The 27,948-nt window shown below is 38.4% G+C and overlaps 3 protein-coding genes and 1 long non-coding RNA gene across 4 annotated transcripts in view; 1 reads left to right on the top strand and 3 right to left on the bottom strand.

The window, feature by feature from the left end:
- Positions 1–2,473: 2,473 nt before the first annotated feature.
- On the bottom strand, positions 2,474–6,996 carry LOC140246926 (uncharacterized). The gene is made up of 3 exons (XR_011902568.1): positions 6,653–6,996; positions 4,239–4,336; positions 2,474–3,799 (listed from the first exon to the last, which is right to left on the bottom strand). It is a non-coding gene; the product is annotated as an uncharacterized lncRNA (long non-coding RNA).
- Positions 6,997–11,746: 4,750 nt separating this feature from the next.
- On the bottom strand, positions 11,747–15,445 carry LOC140232925 (sphingomyelinase C-like). The gene is made up of 3 exons (XM_072313038.1): positions 15,370–15,445; positions 14,036–14,080; positions 11,747–12,981 (listed from the first exon to the last, which is right to left on the bottom strand). The coding sequence occupies exons 1-3, from the start codon at positions 15,443–15,445 to the stop codon at positions 11,747–11,749; spliced, it is 1,356 nt and encodes a 451-aa protein (XP_072169139.1).
- Positions 15,446–16,198: 753 nt separating this feature from the next.
- Positions 16,199–24,202, bottom strand: LOC140233495 (sphingomyelinase C-like). Its single transcript, XM_072313616.1, has 3 exons — positions 24,179–24,202; positions 18,147–18,191; positions 16,199–17,651 (listed from the first exon to the last, which is right to left on the bottom strand). The coding sequence occupies exon 3, from the start codon at positions 17,623–17,625 to the stop codon at positions 16,432–16,434; it is 1,194 nt and encodes a 397-aa protein (XP_072169717.1). The 5' UTR covers positions 17,626–17,651; positions 18,147–18,191; positions 24,179–24,202; the 3' UTR covers positions 16,199–16,431.
- Positions 21,041–27,948, top strand: part of LOC140233484 (spastin-like) — a 99,014-nt gene continuing 92,106 nt past the window's right edge. The window contains exon 1 of the mRNA XM_072313605.1: positions 21,041–21,705. Within this exon, the coding sequence (XP_072169706.1) occupies positions 21,243–21,705 (463 nt within the window). The 5' untranslated portion in view covers positions 21,041–21,242. The remainder of the gene's footprint in view (positions 21,706–27,948) is intronic.

Below are 27,948 nucleotides of genomic sequence, written 5' to 3'. Positions count from 1 at the left end.
AGAGTGAGTAAACAATATGGAATTTTTGACTGATACATCAATAACAATTAAATTAAACCAACAGTGACATTATATTTACTTTATTAGTTATAGGTTCAACAGTCTTTTTAGTCTGTATCCATGAAGAGCGCCGTTTAATTCGTCGGCATTACCACGAACCGACGCTATTTCGTTTTTGAGCGAAAATGCAGTTCTGAGAAAATCGCGTTTAAAGATCTCACAAGTTTTAGACAACGTTTTCAATGACTTTTCCTGTCTTGTGTGTGAAAATTTTGACAGGGTGATGAGAGTGGAAGTTATTCTTCCTATCCATAGTGTAATTTTAGTGTGAATTCAAAAAATTTACGATATTTCTGTCTTCAAACTCACTGCGTCGGTTCGTAAATCCATCGTTTCTTGCGCGCACCATAGGTTATGTACTTAAGCGCGGGTCCCACGAACCGACGTAAGTTGTATTACGCCGGTTCGTGAGACCCGCGCTGTAGGGCCTGTACAATAGGTAACGTGCAATACGCGTGTATCTACGAACCGTCGCTATTTCATTTTCGTATGTGTTTACATACAAATACTATTAGGGCTATACCTGCTTATCAACAATAACCTTATTAATTGAAATTAATTGTCATGTAATGATTGTTGTGATGATTACAATACATTTAGTGATAATTAAGATGATAATACAAGCCAGTTTCTCTTAATTGTTCTAAAAAGAGTGTTGTCATTGTTTTCATCTTCATTTAGTACACGCATGTATTGTTATTATAGATGTGGTTGATCGTTCCAAAGATTTCTTTGCCCCCCCCCCCCCTTTTTTTGGGGATATATTATTATTTAACACTTTTGCATTTGGACATCTATGGTAATACATGTATTCGGTATACTGTGTTTCATATTTTTTACTTTTTACCGTTTTTTTTTTACTTAATTAACTTACTTTTTCATTTTTTCACATTATTTTTAATTCAAATTCGGTTCACTTCTTTCATAATACACTGTAATTATGAATGTTTGTTCTAAGATGAAGGATACCGCTAAATCTTGGGAAAAAGACGTGCCAGTCAGTAATAATTACTTGTATTTACTCATCTTTCATACTCATGCATGCACTCTGTTATTTCTTTCTCTGAAATAATATATTAATTTCTTTATTTCTTATTATTCCACATATTTGTGACATTTACTTTGTCACAATTTTTATCAGTGTCATTATTGTCATTTGGCTCGCATGCGAATTCACTCATAATTCCTCATTTTCCATCTTTCTCTTTCCTGCTCAACAGATTCTATGATAGCTGCACCTGATCATATAAAGACATAAACTCATCCTGCATGCACTCTTCGAAACTGATAAACTCCTAAAAATACATGAATATCAACACTATCAGAATTTCAAGCTTCATTTTAAATATATAATAATGGTCATGTTTTATTATGCCTTTTGCAGCAATACATGTATATTGAAGAGGTACATTATGTAATCGAAGAAACATAGGTCCTCAATAGAATATCAAATTTGAATTATTCAGAGATGAGTAATGACAATGGGAAGGATAACAATTGTGGAAGAGCTCCATAAATCAATACATATCCAATGGCAAATGGAGATGGAATCAAGATTCAAGAATATGTGTAATTCAAGTTCATTATTATATCAGTTCTTGTGTGTTCACAAAAAGAGGAACACAGTTCGAACATGCACACCAAATCTTACATCGTACATTTACATCTATAGAGTGCGGACGGAACATATACAAGAGAAAGAATAACATCCTCAAATTGATATATCAAGCATAACTACATGTATGTATATGACCACTCAAAGATGTTGCTGCATATGCATGAAGCTTGAGAGTGCTGCAACACCCATATGCTCAGATAAAAACTTGATGTATATCATACAAAAGAGAAGAGGTACTGCATGTACATGTAGTTACACTATTCACAGGACAGTAGAGAAAAAGCACGAGAGAGGGAAATGGGTGTCTAAATTAGGTCGATGTAAGGAGTGCCAAGCCAATTAAGTCTCTAATAGAAGTCATACATATATAAGGAAACAAATTAATCACAACATAAATGATCATGCTCATGTTAACCAATAATTAGCATCTAAAAATGTGTGTAGAAAGCCCATAATATCAGCCTTTCGCCCCGAAGGCTTGTATTATGAGAAAAGAGAAATTTTGGCCGACCCCCCCCCCCCCCTCCCTGTGAATCCTTAATCCACCAGTACTATAAACACATTCTGAGAATGTGTTTTAGTACATGTACTAGCAAATTCACAAGAGGGTTGGGGAAATTCAGCCAAAATTGTGTGTGGCTAAAATAATTAAAAAGAAAGGTCATCAGCAAAACTACGGGGTGGATGCAGACGAATTTTCATGTGATGACTAAAAAATATGCAGCTAAAGGAAAAAAAAAAAAAGACGGCGGAGAGGGGCCAAGGCTAATTTGACTCCCCTCCCCCCCCCCCCCCACCAAAAAACAAACAAACAAACAAACACCACTGTTTTACAGCACCTTTCAAGGACTCTTAATTTTTTGTTTGTTAAAAACAAACGTCTCGAAGTAAAGAATTCCATATTGTAGGCGAAATGTAGACCGATACAGTGTATAAAGTGTACATCCCAAGCTATTAAAGAAAAAAAGAAAAAAAACAGATTATGAATATCATTTAAAGTAAGAATTTCAGTGTGTTTAATCATCTTTAGTTGAGTTGCAAATGACATGTACATATTTAATAAGAGCAGTAAACTTCGAAGCGCCCCCAAGCCCTTCTATACTTAATTATTCATGTGTAAAGGTAGCGCCAGGGCACTCTGGTGGTCTAGTGGTTATGACGCTGGTCTAGTAATCCAGAGGTCGTGGGTTCGAATCCTGCTTGGGCTGCCTGTGATTTTTTTTTTCACAGCAGCCTACAAACTGCACACTGCAGTTGCGTGCGTTACTACGGATGGAGACAAATGAATAATCTATTATTTTAATATACGATGTTTGACATCCTTATTGCAATCACTTTCTTTAATCGTGAATTTAGAGACATAATGAATTATTATTAAGAGAACTCAAATTTCTGTATTTTGTTGTGAGTTTGCATGGGAACATACACGTATCATAATTTACAATTTTAGTTAGATAAAGAACATCTTATAACAGAACAGTCTAGTGATGGTTGAATAATTATGTCAATTTGTGAAAAGTCCTATCATTTACATGGAGTGCATGTTCCCATGTTTATAAGAATCATACGTGACACATTCAAAGTGGGTTGAAGACAACAAAATAATAAATAAAAGAATAAAGGAGAATAGAACTTAATCTGATTACAGCATCATCTAAATATTGCCAATGTGCACTTAGAAATCTATCAAGATTTATCACAAGGTTATGATTACCACACAAAACCTTCAAGATTTATTATCATGAAATACATACCAATGAACACTTAAAAAAATCTAACGTTCCACATCCACATGAAGCTTTCCTTGATATAAATGTCTCTCTGTAGTGTTATTAAAGTGTAGCAAAATTGTAATTATGACATCACAGAATGGAATGCATTGTTTTCACCTTCAATCTTAGGATCTCCTTTCATGTTTCCACTTTACAATCACATTTCACTGTAGATATACCGTCCTTATGTTGTCGCCCTTCATCCCAATTTCTCCCTTCTATCCTATCTGTAGATTGTCTTCTTTCCTAAGCCATTGTATTCACATTCCTTGATGATCAGCACGATGCTGTACTTTTTTCTTCTTCTCTGAAACAGTCCAGCTCTTCGCTACTGCATGGCATCAGTCATCTGAAAGAAAAGACAGAAATTAAGAACTTTCGATTAAAATCAAACATCATGATACAAGATACAACTTTCATTTTGAGAAAAAGAAATCAGCCAACTAAACTGTAGTTGAAATTATTTTGCTCTATTTATTTAAACATAAAACAAAACGGTATACAGGATCAAAGAATGTCAAAAAAATACTGCTGTTTTTGATGCATATTCAAATTGTCTCGCCTTTTACATATTTTAATGATGCAAGATCTTATGTCTAGCACTTAGTAAGTCTCACGTAGAATTTAAATTATTATTCACATGAATAAATCTGCATGTCCTTGTAAACAAGGCATTGCTTTGAAAAAGCTGAATATTACTAATTGCATCTGGGAAAGAGTCTACGACAATCAAACTTGTTTATTATCAGAGACTTTAACATCTTAATAAGACCTAGACTCTACATTACCATTGTATTCACATCCGTTGGTGATATACACGACCCTGTACTTTTCCTTTTCTTTTCTGAGACAGTCCAGTTCTTCGCTACTACATGGCACCAGTCATCTGAAAGAAAAGAAAGAAATTAAGAACTTTTGATTAAAATCAAACATCATGGCACAAGATACAACTTTAATTTTGAGAAGAAAAAAAAATCAGCCAACAAAACTGAAGTTGAAATTATTTTGCTCTATTTATATTAAACATAAAACAAAATGGTAGGCCTATGCAGGATCAAAGAATGTCAAAAAATGCTGCTGTTCGTATTTGATGCATATTCAAATTGTCTCTTCATTTACACATTTTACTGATGCAAGATATTATGTTTAGCACTTGGTATGTCTCATGTAGAAATTGAATCATCATTCACATGAATATAAATCTACATGTATTTGTAAACAAGGCATTGCATTGAAATAGCTGAATATTACTACATGTACCTGCATTTGGGAAACAGTCTATGACAATCAAACCTGTTTCTTATCAGAGACTGTAACATCTTAATTAGACCTAGACTCTACATTATCATTCAGCTTTTAAAGGTATTAACCATTCACCTATAAAACACTGGCATTGTCATGTGCATCATATTTCTTTGATACTGCACATATTTTCATGAAGTCTGCACAAGAATGCAAATGAAACACGTCTGCTGTTTGGTATTTATGAAAAAAAAAATCACTAACCTGGAAGTCCTTGGCCTTAGAAATAACACGTGGCGAGTTAGTAGGAATTGACGTTAAAATAGAATAAGAATAGATCTACTAAATAGGCCTTTGCCTCATGAATGTCTGGTCTAATTATAGACTAAGTGAAGTCTAGACCTTTCACTTTTAAGTTACCAGTGGTTCACAAAATTTATATTATAGATCTAGACTACATCTAGATCTAGACATCTAATACTATTAGATCTTGGCAACTTTTGTCTTTGTGACACGAAATTAACACGTCACGGATGATATTGCGGCGATATCCAACAGGATGACAGTACCACTATTACTGACTCAGTAAGTTGACATAGATAACTAACATCAACTTGTTAACGTACGTTAGAGATGGCACCATATACAAAAGCCGGTGACACTGACACTGACAGATCGAACGACTACGTTTAGACTAACGTTAAAGAGTTAGACTCGCCATCTCAGTAAGTCGGCCAAAGACAAAGTCAATACAGGGCTAAGTCAGTGTTACTGTTATGTTAGGCCTAACAAATGTTAACGGTTACTCGGTTAGGTTAGGTTTACCAGAACTCAAGAGTCCTGGTTAAATCAGTCGAGGGACATTTCTTAGAAGTCCTTCGATTCCAAGAATAAAAAGTGTGAAAGAACAAAGGGAAATAAGGAAAGAAGAAAGGACAAAAGATTATGTATGGCTGCTGTGGAAATCGACAGCGCCACTGTATCACTATCAATCAAGCGTAAATATATAAACGCCATTTGGTTGGGCCACATTCACAAGTTTTAGGGGAAAAAAGCCCCACCGCTGTGCTTAGGTACTCCACTCGAACTAACGTTAGACATACACTACACACAGTACGGTACTAGGGCTGAATTCACAAGTATACTTTAACACTGCACTGTACAGGAAAGCCACCTAACCTGTAGAGTACTCGTAGTGTTTAGGTAGTATCACTAGACCACATACTGTCATAGATGACATCTACACCAACGCTGCACACTGGCACTGGTCCGACGGTCCCTGACCAGGAAAAATCACTGTTGGACACTGACCAGTAACTTTTTCAGGAATGGACCAGTAAAGATTGGGGGAAAAAATGGGTGGACTCTACCTACTATTACCACTAGTCTAGATGTAGATCTAGAGCTAGACTACCGTGTACCGGTATGGCTCTGAACTGTGTTAATTTGACTTGGTCTTAGACTTCAGCTGATCTTAGTTTTAGTAACTGGTACCGGTATTACAAGTAAAGTCTTAACTTAGACTTAATAGTTAGACTTGAAAGTAAAAGTCTAACATGTCTAACTTTATTCTTTACTCTTCCTTTGAGTTTTACTGTTAGACTTTTTTTGTTTTTGTTTAGTACGCCTACTTTGTCAATCTCATGATTTCATTTTCAACTCAAAAGTCAAGGCTTTAAATAGTGTCTTCGAGACTTTGAAACCTTGCAATCTGCATGTCTTGCACACAGACGTTACGACTACAGTACTCAGTAGTCTCAGAAGTAACGACATAAGTTGAAAAGAAACAATAAATAATATGATTTGGGATCTAATTTGAAATTGTATGGCGTTTACAGACTAGGCTTCATAAGCATCACGCGATTGAATACATGGGACTACACACTACCGCAATTAATGGTTATGGTAGTCCAACTGAAACTGTTATTTTGAGCATGATTTTAATAGGATTATAGCTTACCATTCACTTCACTCGTGGACAGTGGGCTGGCTTAGGCCGTCATTCATCTTTCAGAAGGTTTGGTTCTCACTCTGAGATCTGGATTAGGGCCAAAACCTAATTCTAGGCCAGTAAGTTGAACAAAGCTCAAAGTAACGCAACTGCGACAGTTCGTGAAACCCGCATTGCTCTTCACCGTAGCAATTCGGGTTTTACGAACCGGCGTATCTTTCGTGCGTCGGTTCGTGAAACTCCTTTTTCTCAATTTCTCGATATTTCGAGTACCGTCGTTTTTTTCTTTCTTTGATAAAATTAAGAATAATTAATTTTGTGATCTAAAATTTTGGGATTCGGTAGAGTTTTGAAAGCACTTTCATTTGGTACCAATATCTCGATTTTGAAAATTTTGACCAAAATCGAAATAGCGTCAGTTCGTGAAAACGCCGACGAATTGTCGTCATGATTGTCTTCGCCAGTGTGTGAGGACTATACAGTGGTGCCCAAAATAATAAACAACGGTGAACTTAAACAACTAGGACGAGAAAGACGAAATCGTGTCTTTCTGTGCTCTGTTCGATACAATGCGAGGTGAACATTGCAATAGTCTCACCTTTTACTCCTGCAGTACAAAGCAGGAACGAAACCCAGAGAAGAATGTTATGTGACGTCATAATGATGTCAGTGGTCGTCGAAATGTTACAATCCCGCGCAGAGCACTATAAATGTTTTTATTTTCAAATGAACTGGAGACAGACACATCAATAACAAACGTATTCTTGGTGTGTGCTGTTTCAGTCGTCTGCGCCTGTATGTTATGTGTATATGCAATGCTTCCATTAAGATTGCTTGAAACTGTTAATCTATAATTAGGACCTTGGACCCTCCATGCTGATTTCGAAAGGCAGATTAACTTGATTAAGTACACGAATTAAGTGCAATTAAAAAGAACAACGACAAGAAAACGGAGATTTGTCGAGTTTCTTTTAACTTTGTATCAAATTTAGAAGCACCATCAAAATCTGATGATTTTTTAATCACTTGTGCATGCACGTTTAGCCCAAGTACTTTTCCCCTACCTATTTCATATAGGGAATAACGATGGAAAGAGGTCAATCTTTAATGAGATCTTCTTTTTTTCTCTCCTTCTTCTTCTTCTTGTTCAGTCTTATGCATAAAGTTACAGCTGCATGGAGGATAAGGCCATAGCAGCGAACCTTTTTCACTACATGCAATGTCACAAAATATGTACTCCGTCGAGGACTTGAGTAGTGAGTAATGCACTGAATAATTAGAATACATACATATATCTATATATATATATATATATATATATATATATATATATATATGTATATATATATGTATGTGTGTGTGTGTGTGTGCATTTTTTTTTTTAGTAATTCCGCTTTCTTTTTCTTGCTCTGTGCCCCCACCATCTTTCTCTTTTCTTTCTTATTTTCTCCTACATAGAAGAATGTCTGCAATCTATGCGAGTGCCAGTATGGCCAAGCTGACATGAAATAATGTGACGAATACGAATACACGCTCACCTGGGGGCATTTCATGAAACATTTTGTCCGACAACTTTGTCGGACAAATTTTCTCTTGGCCAATCAGATGTAAGGATTGCAGTAGCTTTTAACAGTTTGTCAGACAAAATATCTGACAAAACACTTAATGAAATGCCCCCTTGACCACACATACAAACCCAGGCACAAAGAGGATTATTGAATGTTATGTTTCGGTGGCCTAGTCAAGCAGATATACAAGTCATGATTACATTATATTATATATATATATATATATATATATATATATATATATATATATATATATATATAGTTGTGAATTCATGTATTGGCTCCAATATAACGAAGAATCAAGAAATAAACTAGTAATGCATTATTTCGCCAATAAGAATGAGTTTATTGAACAACTCAAATTTTCAGTGGCCTCCACCTTCTTCAGGAGTCTCGAGTCAGGAGTCCCCGTCGAGACTCCTGAAGAAGGTGGAGGCCACTGAAAATTTGAGTTGTTCAATAAACTCATTCTTATTGGCGAAATAATGCATTACTAGTTTATTTCTTGATTCTTCGTTATATATATATACATATATATATATATATATATATATATATATATATATATGTATATTTAGGTATGACCTAAGGGACATGGGACCAATCATATGCACTTTTTGATGCCGATTGCATCATGTTTATTTTTGTTTTTGATCATACGTTACAGCGCACTCACACTCAGAGTTTTCAAAGGACAAACATAACAATAGACAGTGATTAAAACATGTCCAAGATAATGCCAAATACAAAATGGAAAGGTTGACAAACTTCTGGTGAGCGCTGTGATTAGAATATTTATCACAGAGAAGTACGAAGGTTGTAACTAATATGTGAAACATTATCTCCAGGCAGCCTGGTCTGTCAAGTTTGTTGCCTTCAGATATTGACTGCTTATCATTAGTAGCCTCTTCATCTGCAGTGATATGCCACTTGAGAGACTGCTGGTGGAGTATCAATTAACCTTTTCTGGCGATCGAGGAAGTTTGCAAAGTGTGAGAAACACTGTTTATTGAAAGCAAGAGATTATCAAGCAGAGGAGCGATACCCCAACCGGTTTATTGTTGAGGGTTCTCGTTTTTACCGTTTATGGATTTTGGTCGAAGTGTTTACCAATACATGTTTCCGAGTTTGATTTTGTCATGACAACAATCTAAATTAGAAACTGAAAAAGTACATTGCATTCGGTGAAATTAATGCGCATTATGAAGCACAATAAATATTCATACAAGTATATTCTGCACATAATATCCCATCAATATGAACTGTTGAAACAAATAATGGAAAATACAGATAACTGCCATATTGTTGACAGCTTAGACAATCAAACATTTGGAAAGGGGTGAGAGACTAATTTTTCCCACATTATCCCAACTTATTACGCACCTACGATCTGACGACTCAAAGTTTCATGGAATGCTTTCACTCGAATTTCACACGTAAGGAATTGTATACAATATTATTGTAATGCATTTCACATCCATTGTGTTTACAACATAACGTCTTTAGAGATTGCGAGCGCATGTAAAGCAGTAAATCTATACTGTGTGCATGGTGTATGGCAGTATTCCATGTCAAATCGTTGGTCATGTCGGTGAAGGCTGGTTAAGGAACCCAGAACCATGTAAGAGGGGATTGAGTGAAAGCAGCAATAGTAGAACACCTCAGTGAAAGTTTGAAGAAAATCGGACAATCGATTCAAACGTTTTGATATTATGCCTTCATTGCTGATGATGAGACTGCTACAGTTTATGACATCATTACTGACAAGATTATATAGAAAATACACAGAAAATTCTACATAATCACTTTTGTAGCATAATGAAAGAGCACTTGACTTACTTCTTTCATAAAGCAGGAGGGAATAATATTACCCTTAACATACAACAGCAAAACAAGTCAATGACAATGAAATTTTATGAAATTCTCCTTTTATTTTCGTTATGCCTTTATCCATATTGACGTTATGAGCTGTAGTCTCTTTATCCAGTGATGACTGCACGGAAACTTTAAAAACTCATAACTTTGAACCGTTTATGCGATTTTCATCAAACTTTAATTGATATCTTCTACTATAATACTGCTGCTTTAAAGGGAACGCAAACCCAAAGAGCAATGTGGATTGAGGGAAAGCAGCAACATTAGTAAAAGACATCAAAGAAAGTTTGAGGAAAATCGGACAATCGATGCAAAAGTTATGAATTTCTAAAGTTTTGGTGTTGGAACCGCTGGATGAGGAGACTACAAGAGGTTATGACGTATGAGTGGACAACAATACAAAGAAAATATGAAGAAAATTCAACAAAAATTCACTTTTCTAGCATTATGAAAGAGCACTTGACTAACCGCTTTCAGAAAGCAGGGGGAAATTGCTACCCTTAACCATTATGTCAGTATCAAGTTCATGGAATTTGTAATTTTCATGAAAAATAGTCTCCTCATGCAGCGGTTCCAACACCAAAACTTTAAAAATGCATAACTTTTGCATCGACTGTCATTTTCTTCAAACTTTCACTGATAATGTTCTACTAATGTTGCTGCTTTCACTCAATCCACATTGCTCTTTAGGGTTTGCGTTCAATCCACATTCCCATAGTTTGGGCTTTAGTTTGCTTTAAGCACGAAAAAGCATACGATTTAGTGAACGCAAACTGTGATTAAACCCCAACTCAATAAACTCGTTAATATTACCCATATGATTGCAATTCTTAAAAGTGGTAATCATGGACATCGTACAGAAAGAATGTACATATTTAAACTTTGGGAAGCAATCATCCAAGTACATTCAAACTAAACATGCTTACAATATAGTTACTCAAACTTACGCGAATACGTAACTTCGTAAACTCGCAAATGTTCATAGCAAAATTAATGTTAAAAGAAACTGTCAATGAAGTAATCTTTGTAGATCAGTTGCTGAGATTGTTTTGTTCGATATGAGGTTTGCCAAAACATCTAAAAATCAATATCACTTAGATAAAAAGTTTAAAGGGAATGGCTAGTAACTGATCAGTGGGAATCAATGGGAATGCTGGGGATGATTGGTCTCATATTCAAGTAATGTGCATTTTAATGTTTCCAGGTTAGCATGCCTGTACAGTGACGGAGCATTAAACTGCACATTACTTGAATATGAGACCGTTCTGAAGCAAATAATTTTCACACAACAATAGATATATAATGTACTCTTAAATGAATTCCACAAGAATTGGAACAATCATCCCCCAGCATTCCCACTGATTCCCACTGACCAGTTACTAGCCATCCCCTTTAACTATAGCTAAAATGCTACTAGGCATAATATGAAGGTACAAAAACAAACCAACAAAACGACGAGAATAATCCATGCAATAATCAGAGACAAAAATGAATGTTATCCTCCCGAATGACGAAGCTGAAATTTGCGAGGACCATGATGAGTTAATTTTGAGCGATGAGTGCCGAATATGTCTACAAAAGAGTCAAATCATGTGACCGCATTAATCAATAAGATCGACATCAATGACTAGCATTGCGCTATGAGTCTCAAACCTGAATGTTACCACTGTTGAAAAATCACTGTGAGGATAACAAACACGGCAGCAGACCAGCGACCGAGACACCGGAGAGCGTTTGTAGAGTCGGTAGTGAAGGGTTGCACATAGGGTGTCGTGCTGGGCAAGGCGTCGTCATGGTCGAAATCAAACGTTCCCAGGACAGCGTAGTGGTCTGAGAGGTCGGTGATGACTCTGGTGTCTCTGCAAGCGTCCATTCCTGGGTAAGCTGGAAAGGGTGAGATGGCTCTCCAGCACACCTCCAGTGGATCCATCCGGGGTCGAACAACCTGCAAGGTGGCAGTCGTGGGCTGGAGATGCGACGAACTGTACATGACGTAGTCAAGCCACGTGCTATTCTCGGTTGTGTTTTCGCTGAACATGTCGTTGTTTTGGTGGTCATAAGTAAAGTAGAGATCGCCGACAAGACGAGGGACGGTTGCGTCGAACGCATCGATGACGTCGTCTCCGTTTGTTGTGTTCATCTTGGCATTGAGGTCCCCGGCATATATGACTGGTTCGCTGGTTGGAATGTTCTGCTCGAGCATGAAGTTCCGGATGATATTTGCCTGAGTAACCCGCACCCAATCTGCGTCTTGTGTGCCAAATGCTTGCATATGGGTGCCAAAAACATGGTATATTTGACTTTCTCCATTCACTGTCTTGTTAATCTCAGTGTACATGACCCCCTTTGCTGTGACAGCGTACGTTTCAGTTACGTTAAATACCCTCGATGCGTTCTTCAGGATGGGCCATCGGGACGCCACAAAGATGCCGCTGTTTTCGAGGAGCGGGAAAGGTTCACCAGGCCCCTCGGCGACGGTGTAAGTGTAGTAATTAAAACCGTACTGATCCAGCATGTCCCGAATGGTCAGAGTGCTCGTTGCGATGGAGTCGTCGAAAGGCGCGAAGCAACCTCCCATGAACACCTCGTTGAAGACGATGACGTCGAGATCGGGATGCATGGTGAAGACGAGCCGAGGGATTCGGCACGTTCGCTCCTGCTGGCCACTCTGGAAGTAGAGATATCGGATCTCGTACACGTTGTACGCCAAGACTCGCAGGGTCGTAGCGGGAGTAGGATCGGCCAGTTGAACGGCTGGGGATGCGCACATCACTTTCGTTCCGTTTTCGCAGGGTTCAAGTGAGCCTCCGTTTGGGTCTTCGCAAATGTAGTCCAGACCAAAGTGAGAGCAGTGGGTGAGATTTCCCTCGCAGTAAAAGTCGTCTTGTACGTCTCCTGGAGAGCAGAATATAAATAGCACAATTTAATTACCGGTTTTTATCTACCTTGCTATCGCAACACTGTAAGCAATGATAATCGATGAATACCCAAATGTCACATTTTATACCGGAAGGAATATCATCAAGACGGTGAATTATCTTGCCAAACCTTTCACCTATTGTAAATTTTATGATGTAAAGTCGAAATGTGCATTATGAGTAATGTCCCACATCTTTTACCTCTCGTGTACGTTTCAACTTCCACACATTTCAAAATTTTGACAGAAGACGCTACTATGATAGTATAGACCCTATAAAAAGCACTGTATTCATAGTTTTATTTTTTATATTTTTTATTTTTATAATTTTTTTTTTTTTTTTTTTTTGGTAACGCATAGCAATTTTACTCTGCAGTGATTACTTTACTGTCAGTGACGTGTTATTTCCACGTAAAGAACCTGGGCAATCGAGGATCGCTGTAATCTTCATGAGGTTAACAAACATTGAAAGAGTACGTGATAAAACTTGATGAAACATGTGACACGAAGAAGGCTTCCACACGTACGAACATCATACTGGAAATCACGTCACGTGACTAATAGTATATAGGTCGAATTCATGACGTGCAATATAAAAAAAAAGTTATCGTATTACGTCAGTTAACGCGGAGCTGTGGTGAGCAAGAACGTCTTGGTGTGGAGTTTTACACACATGAAATAACGGTCGATCCGTCTGCACACACGAACACTATTCATCTTTTTTTAATATAACAAAAAAAAAGTCTACACTTTAACAGACATTCATGTCACCTTATCATAATCATTGAGAAGATAAACGACTTTACAGCATACATTCCAAAAACAACTTCTATCGATGCTACCCTATTGCGTTTGTACTTGTTTTGTCGCATATTAGGAGGATGCAATAACAATTACCACCAATACTAGCTCCAAGAGCTGTCATTTCTGCATAAATTCTATTAATGTAAAGTTTGAACAACAGTCATCTTTTGTGGCGAAAAAATAAAGCCCGAAAAAGCTGTGGAGGTGATCCTTCGCTAACTAGCTTACCCAGCCAAACTGTTGGTGTATTTTCGTCAACATTGCAGTTTTGTCCTGAAATGAAAAGAGAAAATATTTATTGTTATCAAAATTCGACATAATTTTATAATACTAGTAGTACTTCAGGGCTCCAACACAATAATTAGGTCTTAGTTGTATCTTGCTATGATAATCATCCGTTCGCAAGAAAACAAACATAAATGTAACCCATACTGATTGATATTCAATATCCCATTTCGTATAGTTAACCAGCATGCACAAGCTGTGAAGGGCTATGACGACCACAATAGTTATTGAAGTTACTCAATGAAGTCAAGTTATTGTTTATGGAGGACTCCACACTAACTCTAACATTAATAATCAATTTCAAATTTTTGGTGGCCCGACAGAAAAATTTGGTGGCCCGAAAAAATTAAAAGTCCTTTTTTTTTTAATGAGTGAAATATTGAAGTTTTATCAAAGTAAGAATTGGAAGCTGGACATAATACTCATAAAAACCTCAACAAACTCGCAACACTCACTCTCAGGCACTCATTCAGTCCTTTTCATCCATCCTTTAAACAAATTTAGCTGCTAATTCCCGGCACAAAAAGTTACGAATTTATTGACATACTTTTCAAAAAATTTTGGTGGCCCGAGGCAGGCCACCAAATTTGCCCTTTTTTAAAATTTGGCGGCCCGAATTTCATTTTTGGTGGCCCCGGGCCACCGTTAGTGTCGAGCCCTGGTTTATAGCATGCAAAGTATTACTGATTCCATCTTCATTACGCTTGCAAAGCAACTTACAAAATATGTTGTCTCTTAACAACACTTAAAGTTAAAACTCTGTTACGGTGTGGTTAAAGGGGAGCGCAAAGCTCTGGGTACTTTTCAACAAAACCTTTCAAGGAATTTTCACTGCAAGATGCAAGATGAAAGATGACCATGCAAAACATGGGATTAAAGATGATCTGACAACATTATGCTTAAATTATATTTTACACAAGGCATGCGCGAGCTGTCTTGCCTTTTCTATCAAATATCCTAAAGGAGACCTATTCGAGTTACTGAGCTCAGATCAGGAGGCCTTAGGTCGCTGACGTTTCATTTTGTCTTTTCGTGTTTGGGGCAATTCTAACTGTTAAATTGTTGATATTATGATTTTGAAGTCCTATACATTGTACTGGCATTTCGTCTGTCGTTACGTTATCTTACAAATGGATGGTCAATACCTTCATTTAATCAGATATGGCTGGCTCCACACTCTGAATTTTCTACAATCTAATGCATCCATCTCACAAACTAATATTGTCTATCATGCGCTGTAGTTAAACTTCATAGCGTAATGTATTAATATCGTTTACCTTGGACGTAGGAGATGACTGCAAAGGTGGTCATCAAAAGCAATCCAACCAGTTGATGATAGTAGCGGAAAGCCATATTGCTCTTGTTTCGTCAAAATGTGTATCTTTCTTTTCTTGAACCCGGTCCCAGACTCGTCTTAAATAGCTCAGGCGCTTGGCGACTCAGTCTCGCATATCCTTATCGTCTTGCGGTTAACAGGTAGTTAATGAGAGCAAAGTCGGTGAGTAATCAATGTCTTATCAAGATATTTATGTTCTTCGCCGTCCGTCATGACAGGAGTTTGTTTGCTTTTGTTCCAGTTGATTTCGGTTAAACACTGTAGCACAGGCTCTTTTGTCAGCCGTTATGATTATCGAATAATCAATTAATCACTGACGGAACATGTACAAAATTATATTTTCCAATTCAAGAGAGACACCAGTAATCCAAAGATATAGTAGTTCTGTGTGAACATTTCTCTAGCGAGAGTCGTGAAATAGAAGATATACACATATATACACACCATGCACACAGGGCAAGGGCACACTTTTGACGCAAATAATTTTCACGTGTTCATGATTGCACTGCATATTTTTTTTATTTTTTTTTATTTCATATTCAAATTTTCAATTACTGTGTTTTTATCTAAATCCAAAAGAAATGTGATACAAATACAAAGTAAACACTAATAAATCATGTATTGTTAGCAATTTATAAGCAATGGACATCCCTTCTGAAGTAAAATAACGAACGAATGAATATACTTTGCAATGGTCACCCCCCCCCCCAAAAAAAAAAAAGAAGTAAATTTATTGACGGAAAAAAGGTGATCTGCTATGAAAGCGGTGCTTATACAATATAGATCACTCCAAAAAAATTACACAGTCATAAATGAGTACTCATTTTTTACAATCATCAATTTTATAATGATGCGAACATCCAGATAACGAGCTTTGGAGATTTGACACTGTACTCGGAAGACCTTTTTGTTCGGAATGCTTTGCTTTTTTATTCAAGTTTACTCCAGTTATTGTTAACGATGATGAAGTGTGGAAAAGAGACTGTGTTAGCCCCTTCTACTCTTATGATGGAGGCGCAAGAGTAAACAAAACACTGGCAATTACAACCAAGACCATGCACAAATCTTGAACAAGGCGCCCGGCTTCTGAGTCAGTAGAGGTTGGTGCGTGGTCAGTTGTGCTGGACATCCGGTCGTCGAAGTCAAGAACACCGATCACGGCGAAATGGTCGGAGAGGTCGGTAATGTTTTGTATTTTCCGACACCGTTGTGAGTGTGGGTAGGAGGGATAGGGGGAGAATGCCTCCATGCAGACTTCGAATGATTCAGAAGTACGAGGGCGCAGAATCTCCTGCGTTGCGGTGGTTGGGTTAAGGTGGTGTTGATTGTAGATGACGTAGTCCTTGAACGATTTGCTGTCGCCATCTCTTGCATCGTTTTCGAGACCATCCGTGGTGTAGTTATACACACCGATTATTGGCGGTACGACGGCTTCCAGCGCCTCGAAGATATCGGCTGCATTGGACGGCGCGTCAGTGTAGAAATTCGCGTTGAGGTCTCCGGCATAGATGACGGGCTCGTCGGAGAGTAGGTTCAGCCCCTGAGCAAAGTCGTACATCTGGCTCGCCTGCTTCACCCGGACGTTGTCTGCGACCACACCTTTCGAAGCCTGGAGATGAGTACCAAAAATGTGGTATATTCTACTATCTCCATCGACTGTCTTCACTACACGAGCATACTTGGCCCCCTTGGCAGACAGGGCATCCGAAGTAGTATTGACAGCAGCGTTGTAGATGGTCTCGTCTTCTGCTTCAATGGGCCACCTCGCGGCTATGAAGACACCGCCATTCTCGAATTTCGGCAATTCGCGCTCCTCCCCAATCGTTCCGGTGAAGAAATTGAACCCGTACTGCACCAGGATGTCGCGGATAGTCAGAGTATTCGCGCTGGTGGTCGAGTTCACACTCGAGAAGCAACCTCCCATGAAAGCCTCGTTGAAGACGATGACGTCAATATCTTGCCTCAGTCGGAAGAGCTCCCTCAGCTGCCGGCAAGTTCGCTCCCTCTGACCATTCTGTTGGTACAGATAGCGCAGCTCCCAAGTGTTGTAGGCCACTACGCTTATCTGGGTGGCTGGGGATGGCTCCGAAAGAGGGATGGCTGGAGGCGAGGAACACAAGACCCTCATACCGCCATCACACGGCACTTCGCACACCATCTCGAGACCAAAGTGAGAACATTGCAACGGTTCAGTCATACAGGTTTTGTTCTCTCCGTCGTCATCTGAGGAAAGATGTAACACCGCATTGTTCACGGATCGTCTATAATCGCAAAAATATTTGATCAACAACTGCACTTTACTTCTCTGAATATTTCGATATCTGCAAGAAGACTATTGATCATATCAAAATTATAGATATGCGGTCACACCCGGTTCGGGATTACATTATTAAATTTTGTGCCGGCTGTATAAACTTCATCACTCTCTTACGTGATCATCGTATGTTGATATTGGTTCACATGAAAGTAACCTTAGGTCATATAGAATTGAACAGATTGTACATTAGAATTGAACAGATTGTACATTGATATCTGAATCATCACACACAATAATATGGTTTCTCGATCATTATATTGTATAACTGTGTCATGATCAAAAGACGATATTGTGCATGAAGTAGGGCTAAGTAATTACCTATACCTCTAGAGCACACTTTGTAGTCACAAACAATGAAGACGGTGAGAATGCAAGCTATACCAAGCGTTTCAAGAACTTACCGAGCCAGACAGTAGGAATTCCGGGGTCAACACTGCAGTTCTGACCTTTAGAAACACAAACATATCACATATAAGAATCAGAATATGTTATTTTCATTTATCAGTTGCAGCGGCTCGTATTCTGTTTGAACATGAACATAAAAGATCTATATTGAATTGAAGAATGTAATTTTCCAAGTTAGAATATTGCTCTCCTTGTAAAACAGCAAACATTTTCTAAAGATTTGAACTGATAAACTATAATTCATCATGTATAATTTTATGAAATGTATACATGCAAGTTCTGGTCAGACAATATTAAAGGCATGGACCTCCCAGCTGTTGTAAAGGCGCCTTTGTAATGTAGGTACTATAATGGTCGTTTAGTCTGATGTATTCTAAACGTGTGGTATGGTATATGAGATATGGTAAACAATTAACGGCAATTTCGCCGGCACATATGCAAAAGTTTTCTTGAGCTAAAGAATTGGTTCTCTGTTCTTTAGCTCTTTAAGTACGCACTTTTGAATACACATAAAAGGAACATTATCAATTAAATACCTGCATTAGCTGATATCGTCTCCAGCAACGAAGCAAAGAAAACGCACTGCAGCAACATCCCAAATATCTCCATTATTTTGATCGAATTACTTTTTGACGGCAATTGTGAGACTATTCGTCAACACTGCGTACTCTGAATCTCAATCGACCATGGCGACGTCCTTGGCCTTATCAGCGTACTTTGTAGTTTGGAAGGAACTCCGAAACAAACCCATGAAGAAGTGGGCATAAATTCATAGGTGGATCAGCTTAACCCCCCCCCCCCCCCCCCCAATGGCTCGAGTGGAACGAATTATTTGTGTGCTGGTTTGCTCTATTGTTTTAACCTAATTGAAAATCATGATGACACTCACAATGAAAGGCAAATAAAGAGAATGATGCATATTATTACATACAATGCATGATAATTTGCTAAGGGAAATCTTGTAGAATTAAGAATTAAGATTTCTCGAAGACTCGATAACATAAAAATTGCATCTGCCGAAAATCTCTGCTGCTGGCTCTTCGGATAGGTCATCATCAGTGCAGTTATCAACAACATTGTTATGTTACTTCCTTTCAAATAATCTTCAAATTGATCCATTCTCGAGGGATAAACGAATTGACAGGTGCCATGGGCCAGATTGCTCTTAAATTTTGTAGAAGATTCCACAAAATCGTGCACCTACTCCATAATAGTGCAATATTCAATTCATATGCAGGCAAACATGAATGTAAAATGATAAAAGCTCTTCCTAAAAAGACTGCAGAGGTTTGTTTTTTTTCAAATTTGTTTGATTTTCAGAGAGTTGCAATGGATTTTACATTAGCTCCAGTTGTCTAATGCTTTACAAATCAATCGAAGACAATTACTATTTTTCCAATGGACACCCACCCACACAGGCACCCAAACATAATATTCGGGAATTTTCAGCGGACAATCGATTGGAAAGAACACTATTACAATCCATAGGGCACAGTAAATTAAGTGTATTACAGTATTATCGTACTGAATTTGTAAGTTAGTGGTTGCCGCCCTCTGTAGATGCAAACTCTACAACAATTCGTGCTCCCTCGACTGCTTCGGCAGGAAAAGATACAAAGATACAACATGAAATTTCAGCATGATTCATTTTAGATTACTACAAGAATATAATATGTCCACCGGATAACATGGAAATAGAATATTGCCTTTATATAGATCTCACTCATCAAGGGAAATGTGCAGCCCTACTTTTCATAAAGATTCTTGAGAAATTTCTACCATAAGATATAGGCCTATTATTTCCTTTATAAAAACAAAACAAAACAACTGCAATTGTGTTCTGTTACTCAGTTATTATGAATTGTAGCATTATACCCACTAGAAAGGACACCATGATATGGAATTAGATTAAAGTTGAAAAAAGAAGAAGAAAGAACAGATCTCAAGATTTTAACTTCGATCAGTACGTGAGTTTCGTAATGGTATTTCCTTTGCATTCACTTTATTTGATGCTGTGTAGCAAAAAACAAAACAAAACAAACAAACAACTGCTGAAAACAGCTTATAGGCCTGAGCTCAGACCCTTTTTGACTCCATTATAATAATGCTCATCCAATTATATTTCAGATTTGGAGAAACTTGCCTTTTGCGAGACGTCGAGTCAGTGTTTGTCTCTTAAAATAGATAAACAGGTAATGATAATTTTGGTGATCCCAAACCAGAAAGGAGAAAAGTGAAAAACAAAGAGCAACCTGAAAAATTTTTGGAGGAAAAGTAGCATGAAGCCAATTGATGGCACAATGTATAGGACAAAAATCGTAATCTCGATATTTGACCAGACGGATACCTGCAGTTTGATCAGACTTTACAATAAATTATTCATCTGAGTAGTGATCCAGTAGATTAATCAGGTCACAAAGTAATCATGATATTGATTTCCTCGATTTAGCAATTATTGTAAGCCTGCCAGTACAATAGCTCTATCGTGTAAATCGCGAGGAAGGGGAATATTTAACATAAGTTTTTCTTGACAAAAACACAAGAAGTCATAACAAAACTAGTCCTCAGGAATATGAAGATAAAACTCAGCAGAAAAGAACGTTGGTATGGTTTTCATCTTTGTTATCTTTTTTAATCTCTGTTATCATTTTTTTTTTCTAGTTAACCCTTTCTCTGATTTTTTTTTGTTTGTAAATTTTGAGGTGCAATATTTGTATTGAGATGACTTGCAATTGATGATGCGCGCGCGCGTGGGCGCGGCCGTTAAGATTTGGGGGATATCCCCAGTTCTTTCGTCGAGGCGATGAATGCGAGAATCGCACTTGAGCGAGGTCCATCGGCGGCGCAGGCCAGGTTCAGGGCGAGCTCTCATAGCTAGGTATCCTGTGTGCAATGGGTCGCACGTAGCCGCCGTGTCAGGGACGCGCGACTGCCATGTAAACAAACTTGGCATGCATTTTGGGCAGCGCTGCGCGACAGGTCTTGTCGTGTTCGTAGCAGCTGTTCATGTTATGTGTTGCGTGAACGTACAACACTGTGCTAAATGAGGAAAGTAACATCATCGACGTGCACGTGATAGTGAATAGGCTTGGATGGTTTGCACGGAAAAAGGGCAACGGTTTCGGCCGCCGATGCCCCGGAAAACTCGCCCAAAAACTCCCGGCGATAAAAAGGAGCCCAAACTGGACGGTACACCATCCGTCCATAGGAGAAATCTCAGGTGGGCAAGCTACCCAGTTTTGCTGCTTTTCAGCCTTCTGCGATTTATTGTGTTCCAGCTGTGGATGCTGATATCGGAGGCGGTTTCTCGAGTCAGCTCACGGGAAAGCTTCGCGATGGTGGACACCAGGAAATCGGGGTATGACCCCCTGAAAAACGATCTGGAAGCTAATGGGAACCCTATGACTGGAGTATCAATAAACCCCTCGTCGTCTTCCACCGCATCATCCACTACAGGACCAAAGCTGGACCCCCAACTGTCAAAGCAGAAACAGCATCACAAAAGAGCCTTTGAACATTTGACGAAAGCCCTCAAAATAGATGAAGAGGAAAAAGGTTTGTTGTGTTACTAATTTAATTTACATTAAATTTACAGTAGCCTTGCTTGATTAAGTTCTATTTGATAATTCTTAATTACTGTAAATAGGATAATGAGCAGGAGCCAAGTTTATTCAATGTGTCCAGCATATAGTTAGTGATCGTGTATAATATAGCCCGACCAGACGCTGTTAGTACGCTGTGCTTACACTTTAATACAGTGACAGTGTCAGTGATTGGCCTGTGTATAGTTAGTGTATATGAAATGTAAATAAATATATGCATTCAGACTGAATGTCAATTATTTATAATACTAATATTAATAGCTCGCACAGATCCATGGAAAAGTGTGGGAGTGTTCATTGATGTGCTGTCATCAAATACAACAAACCACAGCCGTGTTCAACAATGCATACAGTAAAAGGTTGAGATCAGGGGCCACAGGGGTTTTGATAACTTGCTCTCAGCAGCCAATCAGATGCAAGGATTTTAGTGGTGTAAAACAATTTGTAAACAAAACAAAAAAAAGAAAAGAAAAAAGAATATCTACCAAAATGTTTGATGAAATGGCAAACATATTAAAGCCAGAAAATCAAGCATAGCTTCATACTATAGGCCTTTAGTCCCTGAATACTCAATTCTGACTGGCTGTTAGTGTTGTACCTGACCTATGTTTGATACTTAACCCTAACTGCGACCAGCAGCCCCATACGCATAGCGTAATGGGGCTGCGGACTGTAGCATTCAGGATCGTGACTAGGTAGTATCGCGGACAAGTATCAACTTAAAATCAAAAAATTTATTCAATTTGAAGACTTATCAGTGAAGTTGAAGTATTGACAACAGGGTTCGTGCAACGTTTGGTTCTGTCAATAGTCCCTTTCTGTTCAAATTGATGACTTAATGTGACTCGGTCGAGAGAAACCTGGGAGAGCCACACTGAATATTGACGGCCAGCGCATGCGCACAAATTTCTAATCCATTGACTGGATAAGATGTCATTGATGTACCAGTAAACGCAAGTATGAATGGTGTTCACATACTGTCAAATAGTCAGGATCTGATGATGCAGTAAAATGTTCAACAATGGCATTTCATATTCAGAGTAGTTACTTGTAAGCTATTCCATCATTCTATTAAAGTCAGCCCAGGGTCGTATGGTGCACAGGTATTTACTATTCAGCAATAGTGTACCGGGATCACATTTCATAGTGTGAAAGTTGTAGTTAGAGGCTACAGCAAAATTTCCTACAAAAGCCATAAATTTTGATAGCATAACATCTTGGATATGGAAAACTTTACGACAATATAGAGTATAATAGCCAATTTTATTAATGAAAACCACAGCAACAGTTTGAAAAATAAGCATTTTTGTGAATCAAGACAAGAGTAAGATTGCAATTTCCCACCTTTAAGGTGAAATACTTTGCATTTCAGTTATTAGAGGCAATTTTAAATTAAACTGATTTCAGGAATGCTACGGGACTCGCAAAATTCACAAAACAAAAACGCTGCAATGTGCAACATGTGTACATGTGCTGATAGCACAGTACCATCGTACAGTAGTCGTGCACTTTGAACAGTGCTTGGCTACAGCTCCCATAATGAAACAAAATTATTATTAAATGCACACAGAGATGGTATGACGTTGCAGCATGGCTCATATCAAAAATAGGGAAAGATGGACAATTACCAATTACATGTTGTATGTTTGTGATATGCAGGGATGATATCTATCGCTGTCAATCATACCTCACCATTTCTCTGCACAACTTCATTCGTCGGTTGAGAATGATAAGTGCGTTAAGTTGCCACTAAACCCAGAGTGTTCAAGACAACTTAACACCCTTCTCATTCTCAACAGACATCAGCAACTAGGATTTGACATTAGCGGTGGTCTAAATTAAAAAAGCCACTAAAAATTGTTGTCGGGCACCAAATTTCCAAAAAGGCTGTTTTGGGTGTGGTCCGATCATGCACTTAAATTGAAAATGGATTATTATGTTTCTGTATATTTTGGGCCATCAAAATTTTACATTTAAAGATTTTACTGGGCTGAACGGACCACCAGAGAAAAAAGTTAGTGTCAATCCCAGGCCACCCAAGTAAATTTTTTCTGACTCTTCAGAAAGTACACTAATGCAGCTGTCATTTGTATGACGCACCTCTTGACCCCCGGGAAATGTGCGTCATGGTCGCGTCAAGTACCACCAATTTGATGACGCGTGGTGCCGTCACGGGAGCAAAATGTCCGTCACAATACTGACCCATTATGTGCGTCATAGTCGGTCATTTAACCAGAGTGTGTCAAAAGGTTCGTTAATGGGACCGTCATGGTATAATTTTGCGAGGCTTCTTGCATGGGGCATGGTATCCCTCCGTAACATCTAAAACAAACTCGCGATCGCGAGTCGGCCGAATTCACCGGCTCCTGGAAACGCGAAAATGACACAATTTTCAATCAGTTTTATTATAACATACTGATACTCACTTCATTCTCGTATGTCTTCTTTTTCTATCTGATGTCAGACTAAAGGTCTTTTCAGAAAGTTTGAGTACAAATTTGCTCCAAAACCACTCTACCAAACACGATTTGTGATTAAAATCATCACATACAGCCCGCGGCATCGCGAAGCTCGCTATCCTTCAATCGCATTCACTGTAGTGTAGCATCGACCGTCGACCGTGGAACATGCAGCAAAACCACGTGCGTGATGTCGACCATGTGGTACATGTATACATACAGTACACGCGTACATACGTATACAGAAGGCGAGGCATATGGCAGAGGCCAGGCCCCAAAACACATACAAACGATTATGGAACTAACATTACTGAGAGTCTATTAAAACCTGCATTAACTTAAAATAGTAAATTCTATTTAAACACTAGCCATATAAACCATGTACCCAACTTGGGTTTAATAAGGTTCGTGTTTAAATAGGCAGGGGCTTCAATCAAGCTGTTTTCGAATCGGGGAAGGGGAGGCGGGAGGTTACGGAAAAAATTACTGTGGCCAGGCCGTAGTTTCGCGAAACTAGATAGTTTGCCATAGCAACGTGTATATCAAAACACGCGTTTCTATGGGATGTCCATGAACTAGGGAACGGTTTAGAGAAATTCGAAGTCATTCGAGGTTGAAGTGGTTTTTTCCTACGCATTTTTTTTTTTTTTTTATTGTTGTTCATATCTAAAAAATTCGATTTCTTAATTTTTTTCGACTGGTATTTGGGAGTCTTGTAATATATTTAAAATGTTGATAGAAATTTCTGAATATATTCAGAAAGTACGCCTAGGCGCCTACTGTTTGGATAAACGATAAACATGCAGTCTACGTTCGATACGAAGAAATCATTACGTCTTTCACGAGGAAAAACATACAAAACAAACAAAAAACACCTACGAACGAATGTTGATAGCCAAAACTTTGATAAGTAATAAGCAGTTATCATGAGCGTGAACTGAAATTAATTGTCATGATTTTGTTGTCTAACCAGGTGATGACTGCATCTCATTGAACCTACTCGTAGTGAATTTCTCTGGGCATACGAGACCTTTTAAGTATTTCTGGCTCAGTTGCATTTTTAATTGACTGATTAATCGATCTTTTTTTTTTATTGTTCAGGGAACATAAGATATTCGATCAAGTACATTATATTCGACTGTTTGATGTTTCCTACTATGCGCCAAAAGAAAGGCTATAGAATCACGATATCTTTGCAATGATTCCTTTAATTCAACTAATGAGCTGGTTCTTCGATCGATATTTCCATGATATTTACACGCTGTTTATTCCAGTGCGCGCATTCTTCCGTCTGGCACGCACCTGGGTGTGGCACCTGCTTTTGTGGAAATTTCCACAAGGGGAGAGGGGTGGGGTGTCAAGTTTCTTCGAGCCGAAGAGACTGCATGTAAAACAATCTCTTCGCTCTAATTTATTGTCATTCGTGCTTTCCCCTTATTCTTTGCTGATATTGAACATTTAGATTTAACTTTACGAAGGTTGGTAGCACGTGGTTCTATTTTGTTGTGAGGTGTATGTAATTTCTTTTTTTTTATCATTCTTGGAAAGGAAAAGAAGAGTAAGGGGGAAAGAAGAATAAGAGGGAAAGTAAAATGGAACGAACGGCACGTACGCTCAGCATTCACAGTAAGCCGTCTTTTTACACCAGCATAGTATCATCACCATCAGACATCACTCAGACCATTTTAGCCTTTTCCTATCAACATTAAGAAAAATAAATAACAAATACAAAGTATCAACACCTCCCAACAACACAAATATTTAGAAAAGACAACACACGGCACACTACAGCGGCTGGTATCAAACTTCGTCGCTTCGATTCGAAAAAGTATTGCAGCAAAGCGGAGAAATCGCCGTTACGAAAATAGCAGTGCGAGACACTTGAAAGAATTACGTCAAATACTTCAAAGTATAAAGGGAACGGATAAAGTGATATAAAATGGAAGAAATCGTACCAAACGATGTGTGAGAAACGACAGTGAAAAACGTTGTTTAGTAGTAGGCTTAGGCCCTAGCAACAGTTTACAGCACCGAAAGCTACGCGAAAATAAGGTGAAAATAAATACACATTGGAAACTCGGTATTGCGACAAGATCCTTAGGATCAAGTCAATAAACGATACAAAACAAAGGAAATCAATTCATTTTGACCGGAAAATAGTTTGTTATAAGTATTCTGTCGTATGAGATCTCCTTTGATAGGCCGAGAAATACATCGAGCTTCCACGATACTCGGGAAAGACAGTTCGAACGCTTTTCACCTGCACATACTGCAGTGCACATCAATACACGAACAGAAACTCACCTCTTCCTTGCAGAAAAATGATGCAATAACGTTACAAAAAACACACACAACACTCTAAAAATCATTTCATACTTGGGAGGCAAGGGACAAGCGGATGAAGAAGAAGAGAAAAAGAAGCAGACATTGCACAACGGAACGCTTCTACCCCGATTCGAATCGAAACAGGGTACTGTCGTGGCAGCTGGCTACAGTGTGCAGCTAAGCTACTATACTAACGCTCCCCAGCCGCCCACAGCATGGGGATACAGTACCACGGCGATCGAAGTAAACATCCAGGGTCCGTAGGCGACAGGGATTCACGCGGGCGAAGTTCCGTTCGGTGTACACAGTTCGCAGGCAGCGAATTGCGTGAGCGCACACAGAGCTCTGCAGCATTCCAGTCTGGCACGTACTGCGAATAACATGTGCGTCAAGGGTCAGTCATTTTCACGAAGAGGTGCGTCACCATTTTGACTGGTTAATGCGTCAATGTCTCATAGAGGTGGGTCACTTTTTGTGACGGAGGGTACGTCATGGTACCTAAAAGGTATGACGCACATTGGTACTTTGACGCACCTATCCCGGGGGTCAAGAGGTGCGTCATACAAATGACAGCTGCATAATTAGCAGTTGCTGCTGGAGTACACTGTAGATATCTTTTTTGTGAGTAGTTTTACAGGAAGCTTCTGACAGAAAAGCTTATATGTGAAAATGCAACTCATAAGTCAGTGTTGGAACTGCCAGAGGAGTTGGAACTGCCAGAGGTATTGAGGTATTGGCACGCAAAGTTGATGAAAGCACAACATCAGTATGCATTCATGACAAGCTTGTATCCTGTAGAATGGAAACCCATTTAGAAATGAATAAAAATTATTGAATAAAAATGGTCAAATTAGAAGTACCAGACAGATAACCAGGCAACCATGATGCAATCATGACTGAATCAGAGTCAGGAAATGATATGATGTGGCAACTTTTTTGGCACCCTAAAATAGCCCTGTATGTCACCTACATGTGACCTTATCTACAAATTGTATTTGAAGTCCTCTTGCATAAAACTCACTCCCTGTGTGTGCTATATATGAAGGGTTTGTTTGCAAAAACCGATAAGTCCATTTTTTAAGATTTTGAAGTACGATCTCTGTCATAAAGTACAAAATAGTACCTTTTAAATGATATATTACATAAAAAGGTATATTTTCTAAGTTAAGATTAAAAGAAGCAAAAATTTTCTTATTATTCTCTTTATTTTTCTTGACCTTTAATCGCAAATATCTCCATTTGACAAATATGGACTTATCGGTTCTTGCAAACAAACTCTTCATATGCAATGTCTTGTTAAATGCAGGAAGCATGGGTAGTAAAGATACAATTGTACACTAGACTTGGAATTTGTCAACACTGACAAATTAGGTGATCCGATCTGTTCGTAAATCAACGATTTGAGTCTCCTG

The sequence above is a fragment of the Diadema setosum genome, chromosome 1 (assembly GCF_964275005.1).
Source record: "Diadema setosum chromosome 1, eeDiaSeto1, whole genome shotgun sequence".
Lineage (NCBI taxonomy): Eukaryota > Metazoa > Echinodermata > Echinoidea > Diadematoida > Diadematidae > Diadema > Diadema setosum.
The sequence above is the reverse complement of the archived record's forward strand: the minus strand, read 5'-3'. Positions and strand labels throughout refer to the sequence as shown.